Here is a 21544-nt window from a genome sequence, read left to right as displayed (position 1 = left end):
GATACATCTGCAGACTCCTGCCAGAGTAATTAGATCCTCTAACAAGTTGCTTCTGGATGTTCTTAGAATAAGGTACAAAACCAGAGGTTCATTGGCTGCCCTAAGTCTATTGGGTAGTTCACATTCTCATGTAAGAGCAGCTATAGAAAACGCACCTCTTCTCCTTGGCATTCTATTCAGGATGAGCCAGACTTGCATTTTTCTACTGCGCTGCTTCATTCTTATTATATTATATATTTCTATATTTATTTTGGAGTTTGCTTTTTTGTTTGTGTTACCTGTTTCTGCAGAGTATTTGTTGTGCCTGTGCAGCACTTTGGTCAACTGAGGTTGTTTAAACGTGCTATATAAATGAAGTTGATGTTGACATTTACAGAACTGGCTCTTAAATTATGTTACAAGTCAGCAATATACATTTCCGTATTCTCACCGCGTAAAGATAATAATAATAATAATAATAATAATGATAGATTTTATTTGTATTGCACTTTATCCGTTAACCTTTATCTCTGATATATTATGGTTTAATGAACTTCAGGGTCATACGATTACGATTCTGGGGCGGAGATTTGATTATGGAACGATTATCGATGCATCTTGATGCACTTTCAATCTTTCCTTTGAAAGTCTTTGTCTCACTGTGTGATCACTCACTACTTACCCACCACTATTTTTTTAACAGTGCATTTGTAATGAGAAAAAATATTTCCATTATCATTTATTAAACTAAATGAAATGTGTAAACTGGAAAGTTACAACTGGATTGTAAATTAAATGTATTATTATTATTATTATTAAAGAAGTAACATCCAGACGGAATGTAAACTGAATCATGCTTTTACGTGCAATATGTTTAACAGCGCCGCATCTTTAGCACCCGTGTGGCTGTCAGTCATAGCTTTTGTTTGGAACACATGTGACATTAGCCTCCAGTCGTCGGTGATAAAGTGCACAGTTGTAGTGACGTACGATACAGTGGCAACAGACGTTCGAGCATCACGTCATTTCTGTCCAACCCTCTTTCACCTGTGAGGCCGTGACTTCTGTTTTGGTTTAGTTGTTGAGCGTCGTGAGAATCATTAAAGTCAGAATCGTCCATGTCTGAATCACGATGAATCTAAGAATCTGTTTTTCCTTTACTTACATACAGGTTTGAATTACAGTGACACATACAACGAGCTTTGAGATAAAATTAAACTGAGCTTTGGGTTGTTGGATACAAAAAGTAAATATGATTTATGTACTCGCCTTGAAGTATGGCTAATTGTAAATAATTTTTATTAAATAGTAGGGTCATGTTTGATGCCCTTTCCGTAAACCTCTGCAGGACAATAGTTAATTTAGTCACAAAGAAAGAATTCCTTGTCAGCTTCCTCACTCTGCAGAAAGGTCATTGTGTTCAAGATTCTCAAGGACACTCCATTATGATACAGAAAGTGATTGAAATAACATCGTCTGTTGAAGGACAGCCTCATAATTCAGTGCTGCCCTGGTGACCAGAGGCTGTCACTGGCTTTCTCTGGGTGCCGTCTATTTTATAAAGCAGGATAGGATCGGAAGGATAAATGTGAATTCAATGTCAGCATGGACTGCTCCTAAACCTTGCGTATTTTATATATATATATATATATATATATATATATATATATATATATATATATATCTTTTTTCATATGCAGTGGCTCTATACATTTAGATTGTTGTGTCAATGGCAGAGGAATATATGACACAGTTTAATAAATCACAGAATATCCTCCGTCAAAAACTGTCAAGGTAATCAAGTTGTACATGTATACACCATTATGGGATGGAGAGGTGTCGCCATAGGTCGACCACAGTGAAAAACCTTTTCTGTAACATTTTGTGCTCATTTCACATCATTCTGAAACCACAGCAGCCCATTTATCACCAGTGCCAAGGAGATGATGTTTTTGTCTGTTTATGTGTGTCTGTTTATGTGTGTCTGTTTATGAGCAGCATAACTCAAAAAGTACTTGACAGATTTCAATGAAATTTCACGGGGGTGTAGGTTATGATTTGTGCGATTATTGTACCTATTTGTGTTGTTGTTTGTACTGTAACAGGTGTTGATGTCTGCTGTTCAATGTTTGTCTGCTCGTCTGCTGAGTGGTGCACAAAGAATTTCTCAAGGGACAAATAAATCCGTATCTATTTATGTAATGTCTCAATGTTAAATTTATTTTCCGGACAACCTTGTAAAAAGCAGCTGCTCTCTGTGTTCTCATTTCATATAATGACAGAGTGATTTAGCTGATTTAGTTTTCTCCGGGTTCTCCGGCTTCCTCCCACAGTCCAAAAACATGCAATATAGGGATTAGGTAAATTGGACACTCTAAATTGATCATAGGGGTCCAGGGTGTACCCTGCCCATTGCCCTATGTCAGCTGAGATTGGCACAGCACCCCCTGCGACCCTCCTGTGGAGGATAAAGTGGTAAAGAAAAAGGTTTACATGAGCATGTTTTTGGTGGGAACACAATTACAATGCTTGTTTCTACTAAAGAAATTGAGTTAAAGTTGAATCATTTTTTTTCAAAGCTACTCAGAGAAGTGTATTCTCATCAATATTGTATTTATTTTATTCTGAATGGTAAAATACTGAGCCTCGCTATCATCATGTGACAGTAGATGCAACTGAAGCTGCTTCAATAAACTACACAACAGCAGTATTTCCTTTCCTTTAGTAAACCACTGGACAGCGCCTCGCAGCCCAGATGCTGGTTAATTGTCCTAAGATCCGTAGTAGTCTTTTGCCTTTCACCCTATGTCAGCTGGGATTGGCACCAGCGCCGAGTGTCCTCCATCTTCTGCTGCTCAAATCCCCACTGCATCACATGTCTTACCACAGCCCTCCTCTACTGGTTTCCACACCCCATCTTGTCACCATCTTCAGTGATTTAGCTTTTGACCTACAACCTGCCAACCATTTGTCTGTCTCAGCACCTGGGTTCACTTGTTTAGAACCACTACTTAACCATGGGAATTTTCAGAGGAATGAGGAATACAGTGTGATGAATGTCCTTCTGTCCTCCTCAAAGCAAGATTAGGAACATATGTGTTTCTTCTTTCCCAGCACGTTCTCCGAAGTCATCAGATCAAGGACTCTTGTTGTAGTCATCTTGCCCATCTTGGTTAGTTTCCTATGCGCCTTTCTCGTCAGATGGTTTTTAGCAGATACATCTGGCTACAGATAAACGTCTTACAGAGAAAAGAGAAACCACAGAGTCACAACACTAACACAGGGGAGGACGTCTGTGTGCGATAATGAAGATACTTCTCTTTTTGCAGTCAAGAACATAACAAAATATTTTACTGCTTTTAACCTTGTAAGTATTTTATCTTAAAAAAACAAAACAAAAAAACAAAACAAAGGAATATCTAATAGAATTCTTCACCTTTAACCTTATAAGTGCATAGTTTAGTTCAAAACACTTAGTCTAAACACTCACGCCACATTGGGTAAAGCCCACACATAAGTGATTGGCTAATCTTTCTGTTCCTGGGACCCAAAGCCATATTTCTTCTTTCACAGGGGCTTTTTGTGTGTTACACAGATAAGTTCATGACGTGAGAACCCTTAGAGACATTTTGACTTGCCTCTGATGGGGTTGTCCATCTTGACTTTCTCTTTGCAAAGAAATAAACAGGTCTTCAACAATCCATTTGATACTTTTATATCCAACTTTTATATCCTCATCAGAAATCTTGAGACAAATGTTGCCACATCAAGCACCTTTATAATTTTAAAATGGCTGTATTTTTAAAGTATGTGTGTAAACACATACTCAAGTCTATGCTAAAATGTGGACCTGGAAGTGAAATTAAACTGATTCTGATGTTTTAAATAAAACTTAAATCTTTACTTTAAGTAAAAGTACTGTCCAGTACAAAAGTACAGGACAGGTGGTGACTCACTGATTTTAATAACACCACTATTTTTGTTTGTTGCGATCAAACTGTGATATCTAACAGTTTTGATTTAATTAAGGGTGCTTTCAGTGTTGTCATTGATATTATATGAAATCATCCATAGATATGAATAACACATATGAGCCTTATTAGATGCAACATCTTAAAAATGCAGTACTGAAAGTATTTAGGGGATGGAAGTGTTGAGAAACCACACGGTCAGCTGATTGTGGGTTATGTGGCTTCTCTTAACTCATCAACAAAACCATCTCAGCGGACACTCAGCTCAGTGGACACTCAGCTCTGGACACGATCAAACCAACAGCAGTGAAATCTGTCCTCCGTCCTGCAGGTATTATTTCACTCCATAATATTTTAACTTTCATTGAAAAATGATGTTGAATTTGATACAAAATGTTAATTATCTTTTTGTCCCCACTTTCTCCACAGCTGTCATTCTTAAGGAAAGTGAATATGCCTGATTATGAATTTGATGACTATAATATGGACTACAACTACACCTATGAAAACGATTCAACGCCACACGAGGGGCATTCTTTTCACCATGAACCAATGTGTTTTAAGGAAATCATGTGTGTGCTTCTCCTGGTGGTCAGTGTGCTGATTTTCCTGCTGGGCTTCTGTGGAAATGCTCTGGTCATCTGGATTTCTGGCTTTAAGATGAAGAAGACGGTCAACACCACGTGGTACTTGAGCCTTGCTATCTCAGACTTCATCTTCTGTGCTTTCGTGCCGTTCAGCATCACCAACATGGTGATGGAGGAGTGGATCTTTGGCCTCTTTTTGTGCAAATTTACTTCCACTGTGATGTTCCTCAACATGTTCAGCAGCATCTTCCTCCTCGTCATTATCAGCATCGACCGTTGCATCTCTGTCATGGCTCCAGTTTGGGCCCAGAACCAGCGCACTGTCAAGAAGGCCTCCGCTGTTGTTTTGCTGGCCTGGACTCTGGCCATCGGTTTGAGTTTCCCCTCTGTAATTTTCCGCGACGTTAGAAGCCACCTGGGTCGTACCATTTGCTTCAACAACTACACATTAAACCAGCACAGCCACAAGATAGTTGCACTGAGCCGCTTCTTCGCGGGGTTTGTTGTCCCCTTTCTCATCATCATCATTTGCTACTCTGCCATCATCCTCAAGCTCCGCACCAACAGGATGGCCAGGTCCTCCAAACCCTTCAGAGTGATGACCGCACTAGTGGCTGCTTTCTTCATCTGCTGGCTGCCCTACCACGTGTTTGTGCTACTTGAGCTGAATCCCCACAGCCTAAATCATAATATTTTAACCACTGGACTCAAAGTGGGCACATCTTTGGCAGCCACAAACAGCTTCCTCAACCCAGTGTTGTATGTTTTCATGGGCAAAGACTTTAAGCGGAAGTTCAAGAGCTCCGTTTTCTCAAAGATGGCGAACGCAATGGGGGAGGAAGAACGCACCAACACCACCAACACCAGCCGGTACCTGTCCAGGTCCAGCTCTGTGGACTGCAGAGCTTCCACACACATTTAGAGGTAACAGAAATGGTTTCAGTCCCTGTGCTCATTTGACAATGAGATTGCTGTTTTTCCTGACACGATTGGTTAAGAGCAGATATCTGATTTAGCTTTGCTTATGTAAGCACACTCCTGAAGAATCTGCAAATCTGAACCAACATACAAACATCTTTGTTAAGTCTTCTGTTGCTCTGCACAATGGATTCTGCCTCATTCAGCAGGAGTTTCACAAACAATGTACAGTAAACAAACTGCTGCACATGGATGTATTTTTGTTCTGAACATATAGAAATCACTTTAGTTTTGCTCATTTGACATTTAACTGATGTGTTAAAGTTTTGCCTGAGCAACAAGGAAAAGTTGAAACAAGTATGATGTGGTTTGTTCATGATGCCACAGTGTGCCACTATGTATATGTTATTGAATGTATATCATATATATCAACAATATGACAAATGAAAATGAATGGGTCTATCTGAAATTCTGAAAAGAAGTTTATTGTGTGAGATGAATAAATTCTTATCTTTCCAACATCTAACAACAGTAACCACATAAACCATATAGTACAAATAACACAAACCCAGCTGTTACCACTAAGTGACAACAGCTGTTTGTTGAACAAACATGTATTTTTATTCATGCGTAAGAAATTGTAATTATGGTTTGTAATTTCTGAAATAAAGTTGTTTTTTTATGCTCCAACCAGCTTTTTTGTTTTTTTCTTTAATGTCTCTCTACGAAGTATTATTTTTCTCTCATTATTTTAATTATTCCTAATGTCACATCTTATTTGATCACGCTTTTCTTGAGAACAGGTGGTTTTGTTGATGATGAAACACTGGAGAAAAATTGAGTGAGTAAGAATCAGTCCGTAACAACAGTGAGTAATAGTGGAGCTTTACCTTTAAAGCTGAATTTGCCATGTGTTGAAGATTTTAACTAGACATTTACTCTGATGTAGTCTTCCATATTCAGATTATGTTGTAAAAATTTGAATGTTTTGTAACTTTCAGGTGAATTTTGATTGACAAAAATATTCAATTATAATTTTACAATTACGAGAATAAGACTACTACATTCATCTTGACAAAAGAAAATTAGACTAAAAATAAGTAGCTGTTCATATCAATGCTGTAGAGGAACCTGTATAAACAGGTATTCATATAAATGTCTAAAGTAACTACACTACTCAAACTATATGATGATATGAAGTCTTGTCATTTAAAAACATTTTAATGCAGAAATGTAATATATTATGACTTTAAATTAGATCAAAACTGCTCAAGTTATGGCTGCAGCAGACCGTGACAAATTCATCCACCCACATCAGCTAAGCATGACGTTAAAAGGCCGCTTTATGACGCAGATGATATGATAATGACGCAATAACTGACCAATGTAGTGACCTTTACTCCTTTTACTCACTCACTCATTCACTTCCATTACAGATGTCTGAGTTTCATCCAAAAGAGCACGCAATAGAAACGTATGCAACATACTCGATTTATTGGGGCTTATCACGTTACATTCCATAGAAAATACATTCAAATGTGACACCTACGTTCAGAAAGTGCCTGCTCGTCAATGCAAGTGAGAGCCAATAAAGTTTAAAGCATGTGTTAAAAATAGAAACACCTTCCATTTCATTGTTTTTGCTTTACAAATAACATTTTTTGATGTGTCAGCATACACTATAAAAATAGATTTATATTATATTGAAAATGGAAGTCAGTTAATGTTTTCTGTCTCTCAGTACCCAGTGCTTTATTTATTTATTTAAACAGCATTTTCATGTATTTAATCGTTTGCTTATCTTTAATGCATATGCCACAGCACATTGAGTACCATTATAAGACGTGCTTTGCTATAAAAATCCGAGTGCGATGTTTCACACTTTAGTTTTCAGCCAGCATTAACCGTCATAGCTTTTTCTCACAACAAAGCAATAAAAAGGTAACACTTTTTCACATTCAGTATGATAAACTGAGATCAAATCATAATATAAGGATCACTACTACTAACGAGAACCGTGACGTAACGTCTAATTCCTCAGTGATCTTTGGGGCGAGTGTTGCACAGCGGGGGTGCTTTTTGGATTTTCTGCATCAAGTCCAGTGTCAGGAAAAAAATAAATACTCACCACCAAATTATCCAGTGAGACAAATAAATGCTGTGAAGATCTTCATCATCATCGAAAAACATGATTTCTCTATAACATACATTTAGTTGAATAATCTACACAAAACACACAGTGTCATCATCAGGTAGTTAACGCCTGCATATTGCATTTTCCTCCACCAAAAGGGCTAAACATTTCAAAGAAGTGTGTGTAAAGAACATTATTGTGAAAACAATGCTTTTTTGCACAAACAACACTGCTGCACTGCATTGAACGTTTAGGGTCAAAGGTTTTTCTTAACTTTGTAGTCAAAGTTGTACCTACATGTGCATAGAGAGGGACAAGAAGAAGTGCTTTTTGCTCATGTTCATGAAAACCAAACCTCCCCTTTCTTTATCAGTGCATGACACTGCAGAGAATTAAAACAAAGATGACTAAAAATTGGAGGTTAGACACTAATTTCTTTGCATGACAAATTCAACCTAAATTACTTTACAGAAAAATAATTGAAACAGCTATTAAAGTCATGTCATTTTACAAAAGAGAACAGACCAGTTAAGTGAGGAAAGGGAGGGGGGAGATCACATTTATCATCTTGGCATATAGTCCTCTGGAACTCCAGACATGTTCCTTTTCCTCAAGACCGTATCTACTGTTCTGATCAGTTCGTTAATGTCTGCTCGCATTTCGCTTGTATACGGGTCGTATTCTAGTTTACGCAACCCGGACCGCTTGAAGTTTCCATCTTTCTGGCCCTCAACGCAGAGCAGTCGGTCCTCGGAAACGTTCAAACCCAGAAACTGAACCATCCCCTTGAGTCGCAGGAACAAGTCCCTCTTTAGTTCCTCGAAGTGGACCACGTGGACATTCTTCCCATAGTTCAACCAGTCCAACGTGTGGGACGCCCACCAAGGGGCATAGTTCTTAACAAACTCGGGCCACTCTGCAGGACAGAAGAGAGACAACGCAAAATAATGTATATTTATATACAGTGCTCTTAATGAAGACCAGATCATTTTCAAATATTAACATGGGAGGCCGAACAACCACATTTAACTGTGTAAGTGGTAAACCTGAAAATACTCATAGTCAAATCTCACACAATCAGAAATGTAATTAATTATTTATATACTTTATTATTATTTGGCAATCAATGTCTGAAAATAACAACCATCTGCACCACTGGAACTGGAAAGAAATTATATTAAAATTAGTTAATATGAGAATATCTAATTTTACTAATCTACTTTTAATTATCACGTCATCACAAGAGAAATTTAACTTGACTATAATACTGCTAATAAAACATTACAGGGTTTTACACTGAACTGTGTGAAACTCTGTATTTAACACAAAATGACCAAGCCACAAAAGAGATAATAATAAAAATGGATAAATAAGTAATATATTGGTATAATGTGATCATGTTTACAACAATATCAATGAAACTGTAGGATAATTAGATTTTCCTTCTTGAGAACTATAGTAAAATTTGTAAAAAAAAAAGTTACATAAATACACATACAAACGTTAGACCATGCTAAGCTATTTTATATGCTTATATGTGTGCACACACTGAGCTCTTATGTGCAAACAGTTCCAAGAATAATGTGGGTTTAACGTGTGACCTCAGCAGAGCGACTGAGCTAAAGTCGTGGTCAGCTGGTTCTTTCATTTCTCATTTCTCCAAAACAGACACTTGTTGACTGTTCCTGCGGACGTAAACATGATTTTATAACGTCTTCAAAAATGAAAACTTCATACTCAGTCATATTGGCTCAAATGGTCAAAACCACTTTACCAAGCAAGGATTTGTTTTTCTCCTTTTGCTTACCGCTTTGTGTCACTGTGCATAGTTACAGTGTTTATTTGACAATGTTAAAACCTAAACTTTGCTACTTTCAGCTTCTTCTTCTCAGTTTTAAGAACTTGAGTAAATACATTCACCCACTGAAGTTGAAAATAAAGTTTTTTTAGTGTGTGTTGTGTTAAAGGGTCCAAAAATGAAATTCTGGCAACCTGCTCTCCCCCTATCAAATCAAAACAAACAAGTGTCAAAGCCCCAATTAACACATCTTAATATAATGGAATAAAACTGACTATAAATAATTCATGGCTCCCACATAAAGCTTCGACTAACTTGTTGTAACACTCTGTCACAAAACTTTTACACGTCTGCGTTTGTTTGTTTACATTATAATGATAGAATGAAAGGTTAAAAGGATGTAAACAAAACCGTTTTCACTTGCTTACCTTTCCCTCTCCAGTGAGCCTGGGAGGCAAAGCCAATGTGGCCGCCATATTTTCTATTAAATTCTGCCATGAGGGCTTTGTAGGGGTTTCGGATCATGAGGATGCCGGAATCAAAGGCTTCGATCTCCTTCTTTCCGCTCTCGTGCGTCTTAATGCAGACCGTCCTCCCGCTTCGCCAGTGGTCCCGCTCTCCCTTAAATCCTGTGAGAACAAAGACGGTTAATATTTTGAATTCACACAGAGTAATTCATGCTCTTATGTTTTACAAATACGTGTTGAGGCAGACCTTTATTGTAAAGGGAACCATCAAAGTAATAGCTGCCGGTGTAGAAGCCGGTGGCGAGCTCTATCAGGTGGCGAGCCCACGTGTTCCCGGCTCCAGGGAAACTGGCGAGAGCCACCAGCTGTTTAGCACGAGTGGGGAGGAAGTGACGGTCCATGCAGCGGTTATCTGAAGACAGGAAACAAAGACACAGACAGATGAGCTGGGGTGTAATACATGTGCAAGTAACACGTTCATTTTACAGAGAAGAGATTATTGAAACTTAAAGATTTAGTGGAGTTACAGACATTATTATTCAGAGATTTCTTTTTATACCGGATGGCCTTCCTAACACAACCAACTGGAGTCAGTTTAGTGTGTCCGATTAATAATGAGCAATGCGGATACCCCAGTCCTTGACCTGGCGGGGGACTTGAACTGGCAACCTGTCAAGTTCCCTTTCCACAGTAAAAAAAATATACACTGAAAATGATCTTTCACCACAACTTCAGTGGCTTTATCTGTCGCAAACACAACACATCCTGTTCCTGTTTCAAAGTAAAAGCACTCAAGTGTTTCAGTGCCCTGATTTTAGATGTGTCCTTTAGGTAAGGACCTTGATGTATACCGCTATGTTTCCACAGCAGCACAATTGGAAAAACAACTACATTCTTGATAGTATGTGAAGGCCACAGTCGTACCCTCACATTTTTTGGGAAAGAGAGCGGGAAGCAAAGGAGTCGACGTGCACTCTCGCCACAAAATGTTGCCAATTCATACACAGTGGACCTTTAATGCAACAACCTTCAAATAGACAAGAGGAAGTGAGTCACTTTCAGTTCATTAATAGTTTTGTTTTGTGATATCAGGGGCTAAAGAACAATTGTGTTGAAATATTGGAAGTTGGTGGAGAAGACATTTAATACCATAAGAGAAAGAGAAAAGGTCAATTACATGGAAAGTTTTGTGTGTGTCTGTTCTTTTTTTGACTCACTCTTGTTCCTCAAACCTGCATAACAATGCCCGCGTATGAATGTACTTTTTCTTTACTTACTTAAATCATGAACATATTATTTTTATATTTTCAGTAAATATTACTGTACCAAATTCTCTGTATGTTTGTATTAACACAGATAAAATGGAAACACAGGGTAGAGTCGGACACTTAATATTGTGCTGTTACGTCCTGCACAGAGCAAGTGACTCATACTTCTAAGTAAAATTCCTTGTAAATGAAACCGTGTTGCCAAGCAACATAAGCAGCAGTGTTGTCTGCATGCACCGTGTTTACTATTGTGAGTGGAGGTCATGCCACAGCCTGACACATATACTCTTTATCTCTGCCTGTGACACTTTGGTTTCCCTCTGCATGTTATTTTCTTCATGTATGACACTGAAGCAGCCGAACAAGGGAGCATAATTGCATGTTTGAAGTGTAGCTCGGGTATATAAGCAAGTATTTTTGGAAAGCCCACAATTTACAAGCGCGGCTGTGAGTGTATAACATGACCTTCTAAGCTTCCTGTTGTAAACCCTGGAGAGTCACGTACTATATCAGTTTTTGAAACTGGACGTTCACCTGCAACGAAGGCTGAATGATTTATGGAAAAAACTACTTTCATGCAGAAAGTACTGAACAAATCTTTTTAATTAACTGATTCTAATGATTCAGTTCACTGAAAACTGCTGCTTTACAATTTACTAGTTTGTGTGTGTCACCTATAAAACAATGTCACGGCAGTTTCATGCAGCCGCGCTATGATGACTCCGCCCACATTGAGGGAGGGAATATAGTAATGAAAAATCGTTAGTGGAAAAGCGCCATCAGGTTACTGCCATTCTTTAAAATATGGTTGTGACTATGACTGTCACACGTGTGTGTGTGTTGCCAAACGTTACCTTGAACCTGCGTCTGGTACACAACAAAGTACTCGTCGTTGCCGCAGCTCTCGAACTCTTCCCCGTGGCAACGGTGCAGACATTTGTCCTCTTCCTCCAGCTCATGAAGCGAGAAAAGAGACGTGGGGAAGCCGCAGTGACATCGATCTCCGGCCAGGACGGCGAGTGATTTCTCCTGAAACATGGCCGCCATTACACACTGCAGACAGACCTACATGCACAAATGTGTGACACATGAACAGACGTCCAGAATTCCCTCACCTTCTCCGTGCACATGTCCACACACTTGTCCACGGACATGTTTTGGATGACTGCGTTGAAAGGAAGTGCCAAAGTGACATTGTCTGGCCGATGGAAACAACCCTTGAAAATGGCGCTGCCATCTGAAACACACAGAACAAAACAAAACATTATTCTTTCACAAGAAGAAAAAGAATGATTCACTCCAGTTACACAAAGGGAAAACAGCTTCTGTCAGCATGTCCTCTTTCCTCTGACATCCTAATAAAGACATCTCACTGGGACTCTCTTACAGTCTCCTGAGACCTGGACGGAACCAATAGCAGCACTCACTTTCCTGCAGTGAGGTGATAACCTTTAACCTCATGTCCTCTCATTGCTCTAAGGGCTCAGCCAGAAATCACAACAGCAGGAAGATTCTGATTCAGAAGGAACTGCTCCCTTTTCATTGGGTGTTGTGTGTTTGTTTATTTAGCAGATTGGCAGTTACAGTGGTTATATCTAAGTATATTTAAAGCGCTTGTGTTCAATTATTAGTTTTCTAGTCTGAGAAATTTCTGACTTTATGCATATTGTCATATCTTTATGACTTTATAACTTAATAACGCTGCTAATGTACACTTAGATTCTTGTTCAGGCTACGTTTACAAATCTAAATTGTAATAAATTCATATAATCAAGTGGGGACAACTGAGACTGATCAAAAGAATGTGTTTTTTTTCATCTGAATCAAATAAAACTGAAAGAAAAAGGTTTTTATTTATGTGTTTATTGTCTTTAATGGTTGTGAACTGCTATTTTAAATGTCAGCTTAAGAAAACCTGTAAGTCGTGCTGTATAAACAATCTGTCTCTGTGTCAATAAACTGGTTTTTCATATTAGAGTAAAGAAAGCTTCTTGTGATCTTTACAGGAGCCAAAATGAAGACATTTCCTCTTAAAGTTGTCTAATTTTTTGTCTTTATAATAAACTGAAGTCCAGTGATGTGAGCATATCAAATGCTTAATTGTTTTTGTTTCATTTGTTTATATTTGTTTGTTTAATTTGTCCTGCATTTTTAAGACCATTTTATGCCAACACATTATCTTCATAGCAACCACTATAACTATAGAGATTACATTTAAATGTCTAACTCTAGATGACAGGTTTTGCCCAAAAGCAAAACTCAAGTGTTTAGGGATGTCACATTTATCATGATAATCTGAGGTGTAAGAAATACTTGCAGAATACTTGCAGAATCGTTTCTTGCATTGAAAAACAGTCAGTCATCTAAGTGGGCAAAACCACAAAACAGCCACCTCAACACAATGCACTGCGTTTCCTCTTTGATGTTCTCACATGACAGAGATCGGGGTCATAGGTGAAGACGCAAACATGAAGAGCAGACTCAGCAGTCTGACTGATGGAAAACAAGAAAAAAAAAAGCAGAAATGAAAACCTCACAAAACCAAATTGATTGAAATTGGATCATATAATGCTTCCTGCGGGTCACTACAAGTTAAACTCAAGATACTTAAGTGTGATGGTGCATGTAAAGACATTTAGTCAGAGATGAGGACGGAGACGAGCTGTGAAATGCATGACACTCATTGGCAGGTGGATTTTGCTGCAGTGTTTTTTATGCCGTGTATGTGGAACTCAGCTGCCTTAACAGTCATTGTACTGAGTTTGAATCCTTTCTTACACAAAATACCTCAAAGTGCACACTGGCTGGTGCTGGTTTCAATTCTGGGTGAATTTATATTTCACCAGGTCGTCCAGGTGAGCTTATGTGAACTGCTGTGTAGCAGATTAACTAACCTGCCTCTGCTCTAAAATCCAAGTATATGACTGTCTATATGTATATATATATATGTATATGTATGTTGATGGATTGATTTTTAGTCTTTTTAAGGTTCTGTCGAAGTATACATATGACAAATTTAACACAGAGATGTTTGTGTGTGTACATACATGTCTGCAGTAGATTGTGAGGACACACTTTGATTTAAACCTATCTTTGTAAGGACATTTTGTCCTTGCGAGGACAACTTTACTTGTGTGTGTGAGAGAGAGAGTGAATGTGTGTGTGCTGACGTCCTTTCATATTAACACATTATTTCTATGAAAAGAGAAAAGAGAGGAAAAAAAGAGAAGGGGATGAAGTAAGTAAAAGGTTTCGTCATGTTGCAGATGGGACTTTCTACCTGACGGGAAAAAGTACAGACAGAAGTGATACTTTCTTTCTTTCTTTCTTTCTTTGTTCCCTCAAACTACCTCATTACTCATTGTTTTTCACTTCTGACCAGCGCTTGTTGTATTCTGCTGTCAGCAGACTGCAGGCCACGGTTCACTGGGCTACATACCGTACTGTAGGTACCACAGCTCTCTGGGGAAACAGGTAAACACAACATGGTAGCCTGTTCCCAGCCTGTGTTGTTGACCCAAAAATAAACACATATTTTCCTCTCACTGCAGTCAGACTGTTTGAGGATGAGGTTGTTTTATATTGAATTTCTGATCCAAACATGAATCATTAAGATGCAGCGGATCCTGTGTGTTACTCGGTACTCTCAGTGTCTCCGTGCATGGACATGAATTCAGACTTTTTTTTTTAACAATATTAAATGACATTTCTGTGACTCAATACACACTTTTGCCACATGTTTTTTTTATCATGCTGAGTCAGACTTACAGCGGCGCGCTGACTCATGGCTCAGCTCCAGCCTGAAGATGGACAGTCTGTTTGCTCCTCCACACAGGTTGCCCCGCTCTCCTTTACACTCCATGTTGCATTCGCTCTCCGAGGCGTTCGGGGCCTGGATCTTGTGACCGCAGTAGCACTCTGCTCCAAACTCCAGGCCTGCGTACATGTAACCTCTGAAGGACAGACCAAATGAAGAGGATCAGTGGTGAATAAGGACAGGGAGGTTCAACTGATATTATTATTAGTTTGCCAAACTACTGTCCCAGTAAACAAGCACTAGAAAAGATATGATTCATTAAATGACGTGTGTCCACCAACACTAGGTGGCGATATGCCCCCTTTCAGCTCCTTATTATTAGGCTTTTCCTGGTTGACCAGTCATGTCACGGATTACAACATCTTTAGCTGTTGGGTTGTAGTTGTTAGTTGTGTAGTTTCTACTATCTGTTCTGTAAAAGCATAAACTCGGTGTTATTGTCAGTCTGAAACCGCACCACTCTGGATTTTACATGTGTGATAGTAATTCAACAACAGATCGCATGTTTACAGTTATTTTATTAGTCTGGTTTCAGTCAGAATGACTTTTTTGTAATGTCAAGTGACAATAAGGATGCACAGATCATGTTGATTTCATGTGTTCCGACATTAAATATGAAGTTATAATGTATGAGACATTTTTGTTTTTTGGATCTTCCCACCAGTACCTCAGGTTGATCTAAGGGTTGTTGCGCAATCAGGAGGAGAGGCATACAGTCCAGTTTTTTTAACCGTGTTTAATGGCTTGTTATATTATATTTTGAATAACTGAATAATTGTTTTGGGTTCGATTAAATGGAATTGTTTAAGTTTAACTTAAGTTTATTTATTTCATAAATACTTTTTGATGTGAACTATTTTCCATTTCTTTCATTCGTTCCATTTCCTAACACTTTTATTTTGAAATGATGTAAAAATATTGTACCAAATTTCATGATTGTGATATCATTATATAATGTTAAACTCATATTGCTGACCTTGACTAAACGGAAGCTTTTTCCTCCCCCCTGACCAGACTAGATGTTCAGTGGCTCATTTGAGATTGAGACGCCAGCTCTGAGGGCAAAGTCAATTACAAATGAGTTTCTGTAGAAAGAAATCCATCACATAAGGCCGCCTTGCTATTGCTTCATAGAGGATTTAATCCCGAGGACATCATTCGGATGCAATTAACCATCTAACATGGCCTCACACAGGATGAAACCTGCAGGCTGTCAATCAAAGTCTGTGTGCTGCCAAGTGCTGTTGCCGCTATTTTTTCTTTCATTTGTCTGTTTTTCTAAGCAAAAGGTGAAAATGGGGCACCTCTCTCTCTCTCTCTCTTTGCTCCTATAGCTCTCCGTGAATAAATGAGGGGTTTGTAATTCGATGCATTCCATAGATCAATCCCAGGTGTTAGTCCGGGGGAAAAAAAGGTGAGAGGGAAGTTGGTGTGAGGTTGTAGAGCAGGTGTTTCTGGCCTTGGGAGTTGGGAATGCATGGGGAATTTTATTTTGTTGATTGTGTTGAATCTTCAGGGGCCACCATAGGGTTCACCCTGGACAGTCCATCACAGACAAACATTCACTTTCACATTCACACATACAGTCAGTTAAGAGTGTCTCATTAACCTTTGCATGTTTGTGTACTGTGAGAGGAAACCAGAGAAAACACACACACACACAAATAAATAACTGGACCTGAAATGAGCTTCCATTGTTTCAAAGACCAGCAAGCGCCACTGCTGGCCACTAGACCACCATGTGGCTCACCAGGCCAGCACTGTACTATTTACATCATGTTCATATTCAATTTATTAAAGTGTATTGACTTGTGAGCATCCATTAAGTGAACTCACAGTGGCAGCAAACCCTGCTACAGCCACAGTGGTCAATAACCAGTGATGATTATTGACCACTGTGGTGTTATAACACACTGCAAATAAGGAAACAACACTTTTGGTTTCTTCCCCCATTCCTAATTAAAACATCAGCCTGAGCATAACAAGATAAAATAAACAGCGGGATATCTGATTTTTTACTGCCATCATACCTTTCTGCACAGTTGTCCTGGCAACGGAATACAGTCATTCTTTTGTAGTCAAAAAAGGAAACTCCTCTCAGGGCTCTTTTCTGTGTGTTATCAATGTAGCAGCCGATGTACTTTGCTGAAAGAAGAGAAGAAATATGTTAGTAACACTTACAATAAAGAATATATGTTTTATACTATGAAAGAAAGAAACCGCTACACAACAACAGCCACAATCCTTTTTTTAAAGGTAGACGAGTGTGAAAGTGAATAGTATGAGCACACAGTGAGTTTTCTCCACAAGGAAACAGTGTGTTGAGCTCACATGGAATCCAAACTGGGGCAGAGTCTTCACTTATTTATAAAGACACACAACCCCTTCTAGTGGCCTGTAAGTTAGTCGCAGTCATGTCTGCATTTTTCAGAAGTGTGTGGGGGCTGGGCTTCAGTGAATCTCTGCAGTGTCTCATGGCACAGCAACACTTCCACAATTCCTCGGCTCTCATTAAAAACGCGGCTCCTCTGTTAAACAAAGCCGCACAGACTCTGCTGTACCTTCACCATCTGTGCTGTGCCATTAACCCTCTGAGCTTCTGCTCATCACTAAATGACTCCTCGTCCACTGCATTACTTTAATTATTGTGGCCTAAAAAGCCTGCGTTTCAGCTGCATGTGCTGCAGGACTCAGCTATAATCCTTTTCCTCAACTATTGTTGAGATGTAAAAAAAATAAATAAAAATAATAATCTGCTTTGTGATGAAGGGAAAATGCTGATGTAATACAACAGTGAAGAGCACACTGGTGCTTAGCTACATGACATGAGGAGAAAAGGATGAAACAGCAGATGTGATTGATGATTATTACTCTTAATGCTATTATTAGCTGATCTGGGTCAGTATTTTTTTTCCCTCTTCTTGTCATTCAAGTATCATTAAATACATTATTCCCAAAACATGATGATAATAATGATAGTTAAAGAAGGGCTTTATAATGTTAACATACGACCTTCCACAGTAACCTCATTGCACCTGGTGAATCCTAAAAATAAATGTCAGTGTGTTATTATTCCTGTGTTTCCCTTTGCATAGTTTTGAAATGTTTCACAATTAATTCAGGATTCATTCATTTTAATTTTCACTGGAAAATAAGTGTGAATCCAGTGTTGGTTATGCTGTGTCTTTCTGATTTTATAGGCCCTGACAGTGGCAGCAATGAAAGACATTTTCATTCCAACATGTTTTATTGTAAAAAAAAAAAGAAAAAAAAAAGTGAGCATCTTAAGTCAAGAATGCATGCCCTTGTTTCTAAACTTCGTAATATGTATACATATATATATATATATATATATATATATATATATATATATATATATATATATATATATATATATATATATATAGTTTGTGACATGTAGACACTCTGAGGACGGTAAACATTTGAGAGTAATGAGTGGCATGTACGATGTAGGAGAGATAACAAATGCTTTGAAGCAGTTAATTACTCTATCATCACATTTAGCTGCAGTCCTCAGAGATGAGATATTTCAGGGACTGTAAGAATGAATAGGAGGAAGAGGAGGAGGAGGAAGAGGAAAACGGAGCCAAAACTTTGAAAGCACATTGTAAACATGATTGTTTCCTGACCTTGGAGTAGAGGTCATTAAGAGTCATTAGTAATGTGGTTAGACAAACATTGTAATACATGCACAATAATGCTTAGCGGGGCTCCAGTGTGACTCTGAGGTTTTTGTAAACATTTTCCCTGGAGATTTGATTCTCTTTTTACACACAAACGTGTTGTTATATCTTAGTGAGGACACATCATAGACATAATGTATTCCCCTAACCTTAACCATCATAACTAAGTGATGAACTAAGTGACTAACCTAAACCTAAAACTAGGAATTGGACGATACCACTTTTTGTATCAGATACCAAAATCAAAAACTTGAGTGTCTATCTATAAGGGTTAGAGTTTTGTTCTGAGACATTTTTCAAAGACATTGTTCTCGTTCTACAGTCTTTGCATAGTCAAACATGCGATATATAGGATTTTTGGATTGTATCAGACTACATTTTTATCTGTACGATATCCCACCCACTGATTTTGACCAGTATCGGACCGATACCGATACTGAACGATACTGATTCCCATCCCTACCTAAAACCAGTTCTTAACCCAGAAAAAGCCCTTTTTAAAGTTGTGGGGACCCAGACAAAATGTCCCCACAAGGTCACAATGTCCCCACAAAGACAGATATGTATGTTTTTTTTGGACCTCACACAAATAGCGATACAAGCACACCCACACACACAGCAGTCACTCCCACTCTCTGCATGTTTCATATTTATGGCTGTTCTCCACATGCCTGTGTGCTTGTACCGCACACTGGAGGGAAACCAGCAACCCATGTAATCACTGTGACGCTCCACTGCAAATCATCATTATTTATGACTATTCAGAGTCTATTTTAAGATGCACATGAGCACTGTAGTTCACTGCAGTTGTGAGGTATCGGTCCATTATTTTAGTATGTCCTTATAATGCTGTTTTAGACTTCTGCTCCACCACGTGCCAGCACTAAAGAAGAGAGAATTATATCTTCCAATCTTGTGATTTAATCATATAATCATGTTGTGCCATCATTCAATGTCAAAAATATGTCAGCGCAGGACATGATTAGTGTTTTCACAACATGTTTGTGTTTTATCAAATGTCAGTGAGGAGTTTAAATGTAAAACAGAATGAATGAAGCTGTTGATTAAAATAGAACGGCACAAATCATTTAAGGTTTCATAATCATTACCTCACTCTACGTGACGAAGTGGAAACTGCAGTGGCTCACGTCGCTCATACATTTCGCAATACTACAATTACTTTTGCAACTCTTCTCCTAGATGAAATTCATTCTTTTTGTACAAAAGTGTACATTTATTCATTATTATCAGGAGTCTTTCATTTCAGCCATCACTAAAACCGGGAGAAAACATCTGACATGGTTTGAATGTTAAAGCTGCTGTGTGTACATTTTGAATATAAACACGAGTGTCAAAAGCCTATCAGCTCCACATCACTCTCTTTGTGTTTCTGTGTGTGTGTGTGTGTGTGTGTGTGTGTGTGTGGTGATGTTTGGATCTCATGTCGCCTGCCAACATTCTTAGCTGCACACAGGAAGTGATTTTTCAAGAATTCAAAATAATTAAAGCTGGAAAATAATTCAGTAACACATATTCTGACAATTTTTCTTCAATACAAATGTGAAATTGTGTTAAAACCACAGCTATTGGACTATCAGTCTTTAACTCTGTGACATTGTATCACAATGATGATTAATATCAACTGATGTGTAACCTTTTTATCAGTTTTGGTCATATCACCAAGCCCTACAAATAATCTTAAATAGTTTTTGTCCATATAGATGAAACATCGAAGGACGACGTCTAAATAACATTATAATAAAACATGTAGTCTCGGTTTAACTCACCTCTTCCATCGTCCACATCTTTGGCATTGCGTCCTTTAAGTGCACGGTTCCAGTTGCTGGTGTAGTCTCCCCCTCTGACCTCTGTCCGCTGTCCCTCCTGTCCCGTCCTTTTCATCCACGGAGGACCATACCTCCTGCCAGACCTGTGCGTCTCCTTAAACACCCTGCTCATGCTGCCGAGCCCCCGGCTGTCTGAGGTGCGTCTCCCCATCTCTGCAGCTGCCACGGACTCCCGGCTCCCTCTGCCTCTGGGGCCGCTGTCACCGACGAAGCCCGAGTGAAGGAAGACGAGGCTCCCGGCAGTCAGGTAGAGGAGGATGAGGGAGAAGAAGCGAACGGGTTTCCTGCGAAAATAGCGCTGTATCTTCAGCAGAGCCTTGGCCATGCTGGCTCCCCAGCCTCTCAGAGACACTGTCCCCGTGATGAAAACTCATAAAGCAGAGTAATCGACAGCAGCTCTCCCCGTTCCAGCCACCAACTAAAATAAAGAGTGCCTTAATCCTGACGTATGGATGTTATCACACAACAACATGACTTTTCTCTCGCGTGAAGGATCCCTCATGACGATTCTCCGTGACTGTGTCCACGTTTGAGTCTCTCGCCGTCCCCGTTGACTCTTTAGCCCGCAGAGCTGGCTCCAGCTACCAGAGCATGAAAGGTGAGTGACTCTGAGGTAAAGGTGATCACTCAGCACTGCTTTCACTCCGGTGATCAGCCCTCAGAGGCTGCGCGGCACCAGCACCAGCACCAGCACCGCTGTGACACTTTCTCCCACGCTGTGCAGGAGCTGTTTTATTTACAGCTAAGCTGAGATCCTTTCACCTTTGTGGCATACGCTATTCACTGAGACAGTCCAAGAGAGGGAGCGAGGGGAGGGGGGGGGGGAGGCGTGACTCACCATCTGGAGCAAAAACAGAGAGAGGAAGAGAGAGAGAGGGTGAACACCTGAGTAAGCTTTATCACACATGGAAGTGGTGAAACTGCAAGGTAGAAAAGACAGAAGTCAACCAACTTTTACTCCTCTAACTATCTTTGTTATTTGTTACTATCAAATCAATGTACATCAATCTACACATGTTCTATTGTGGTTTTGTTGTGAAATTACCCTAATCTA

The 21544-nt window shown here is 39.1% G+C and overlaps 2 protein-coding genes across 2 annotated transcripts in view; one reads left to right on the top strand and one right to left on the bottom strand.

Moving 5' to 3' along the window:
- The first annotated feature begins 4198 nt into the window (after positions 1–4198).
- On the top strand, positions 4199–6145 carry cmklr1 (chemokine-like receptor 1). Its single transcript, XM_058636324.1, has 2 exons — positions 4199–4281; positions 4380–6145. Exon 2 carries the CDS (start codon positions 4404–4406, stop codon positions 5457–5459), a length of 1056 nt encoding a protein of 351 aa, XP_058492307.1. The 5' UTR covers positions 4199–4281; positions 4380–4403; the 3' UTR covers positions 5460–6145.
- Positions 6146–6932: 787 nt separating this feature from the next.
- The window catches only part of wscd2 (WSC domain containing 2), a 37225-nt gene continuing 22613 nt past the window's right edge, over positions 6933–21544 (bottom strand). The window contains exons 2-9 of the mRNA XM_058636987.1: positions 20431–21331; positions 16970–17084; positions 14891–15075; positions 12238–12359; positions 11977–12151; positions 10102–10266; positions 9816–10016; positions 6933–8505 (exon numbers count right to left, since the gene is read on the bottom strand). Of these exons, the coding sequence (XP_058492970.1) occupies positions 8153–8505; positions 9816–10016; positions 10102–10266; positions 11977–12151; positions 12238–12359; positions 14891–15075; positions 16970–17084; positions 20431–20815 (1701 nt within the window). The 5' untranslated portion in view covers positions 20816–21331 and the 3' untranslated portion in view covers positions 6933–8152. The remainder of the gene's footprint in view (positions 8506–9815; positions 10017–10101; positions 10267–11976; positions 12152–12237; positions 12360–14890; positions 15076–16969; positions 17085–20430; positions 21332–21544) is intronic.

This window comes from Solea solea, chromosome 8 (assembly GCF_958295425.1).
Source record: "Solea solea chromosome 8, fSolSol10.1, whole genome shotgun sequence".
NCBI classification, from domain to species: domain Eukaryota; kingdom Metazoa; phylum Chordata; class Actinopteri; order Pleuronectiformes; family Soleidae; genus Solea; species Solea solea.
This window is presented reverse-complemented; position numbering and strand designations above follow the sequence as displayed.

Bases quoted from the DNA above. Each gene is read 5' to 3' on its own strand.
- cmklr1 (XM_058636324.1), top strand. From the start codon at position 4,404: ATGCCTGATTATGAATTTGATGACTATAATATGGACTACAACTACACC.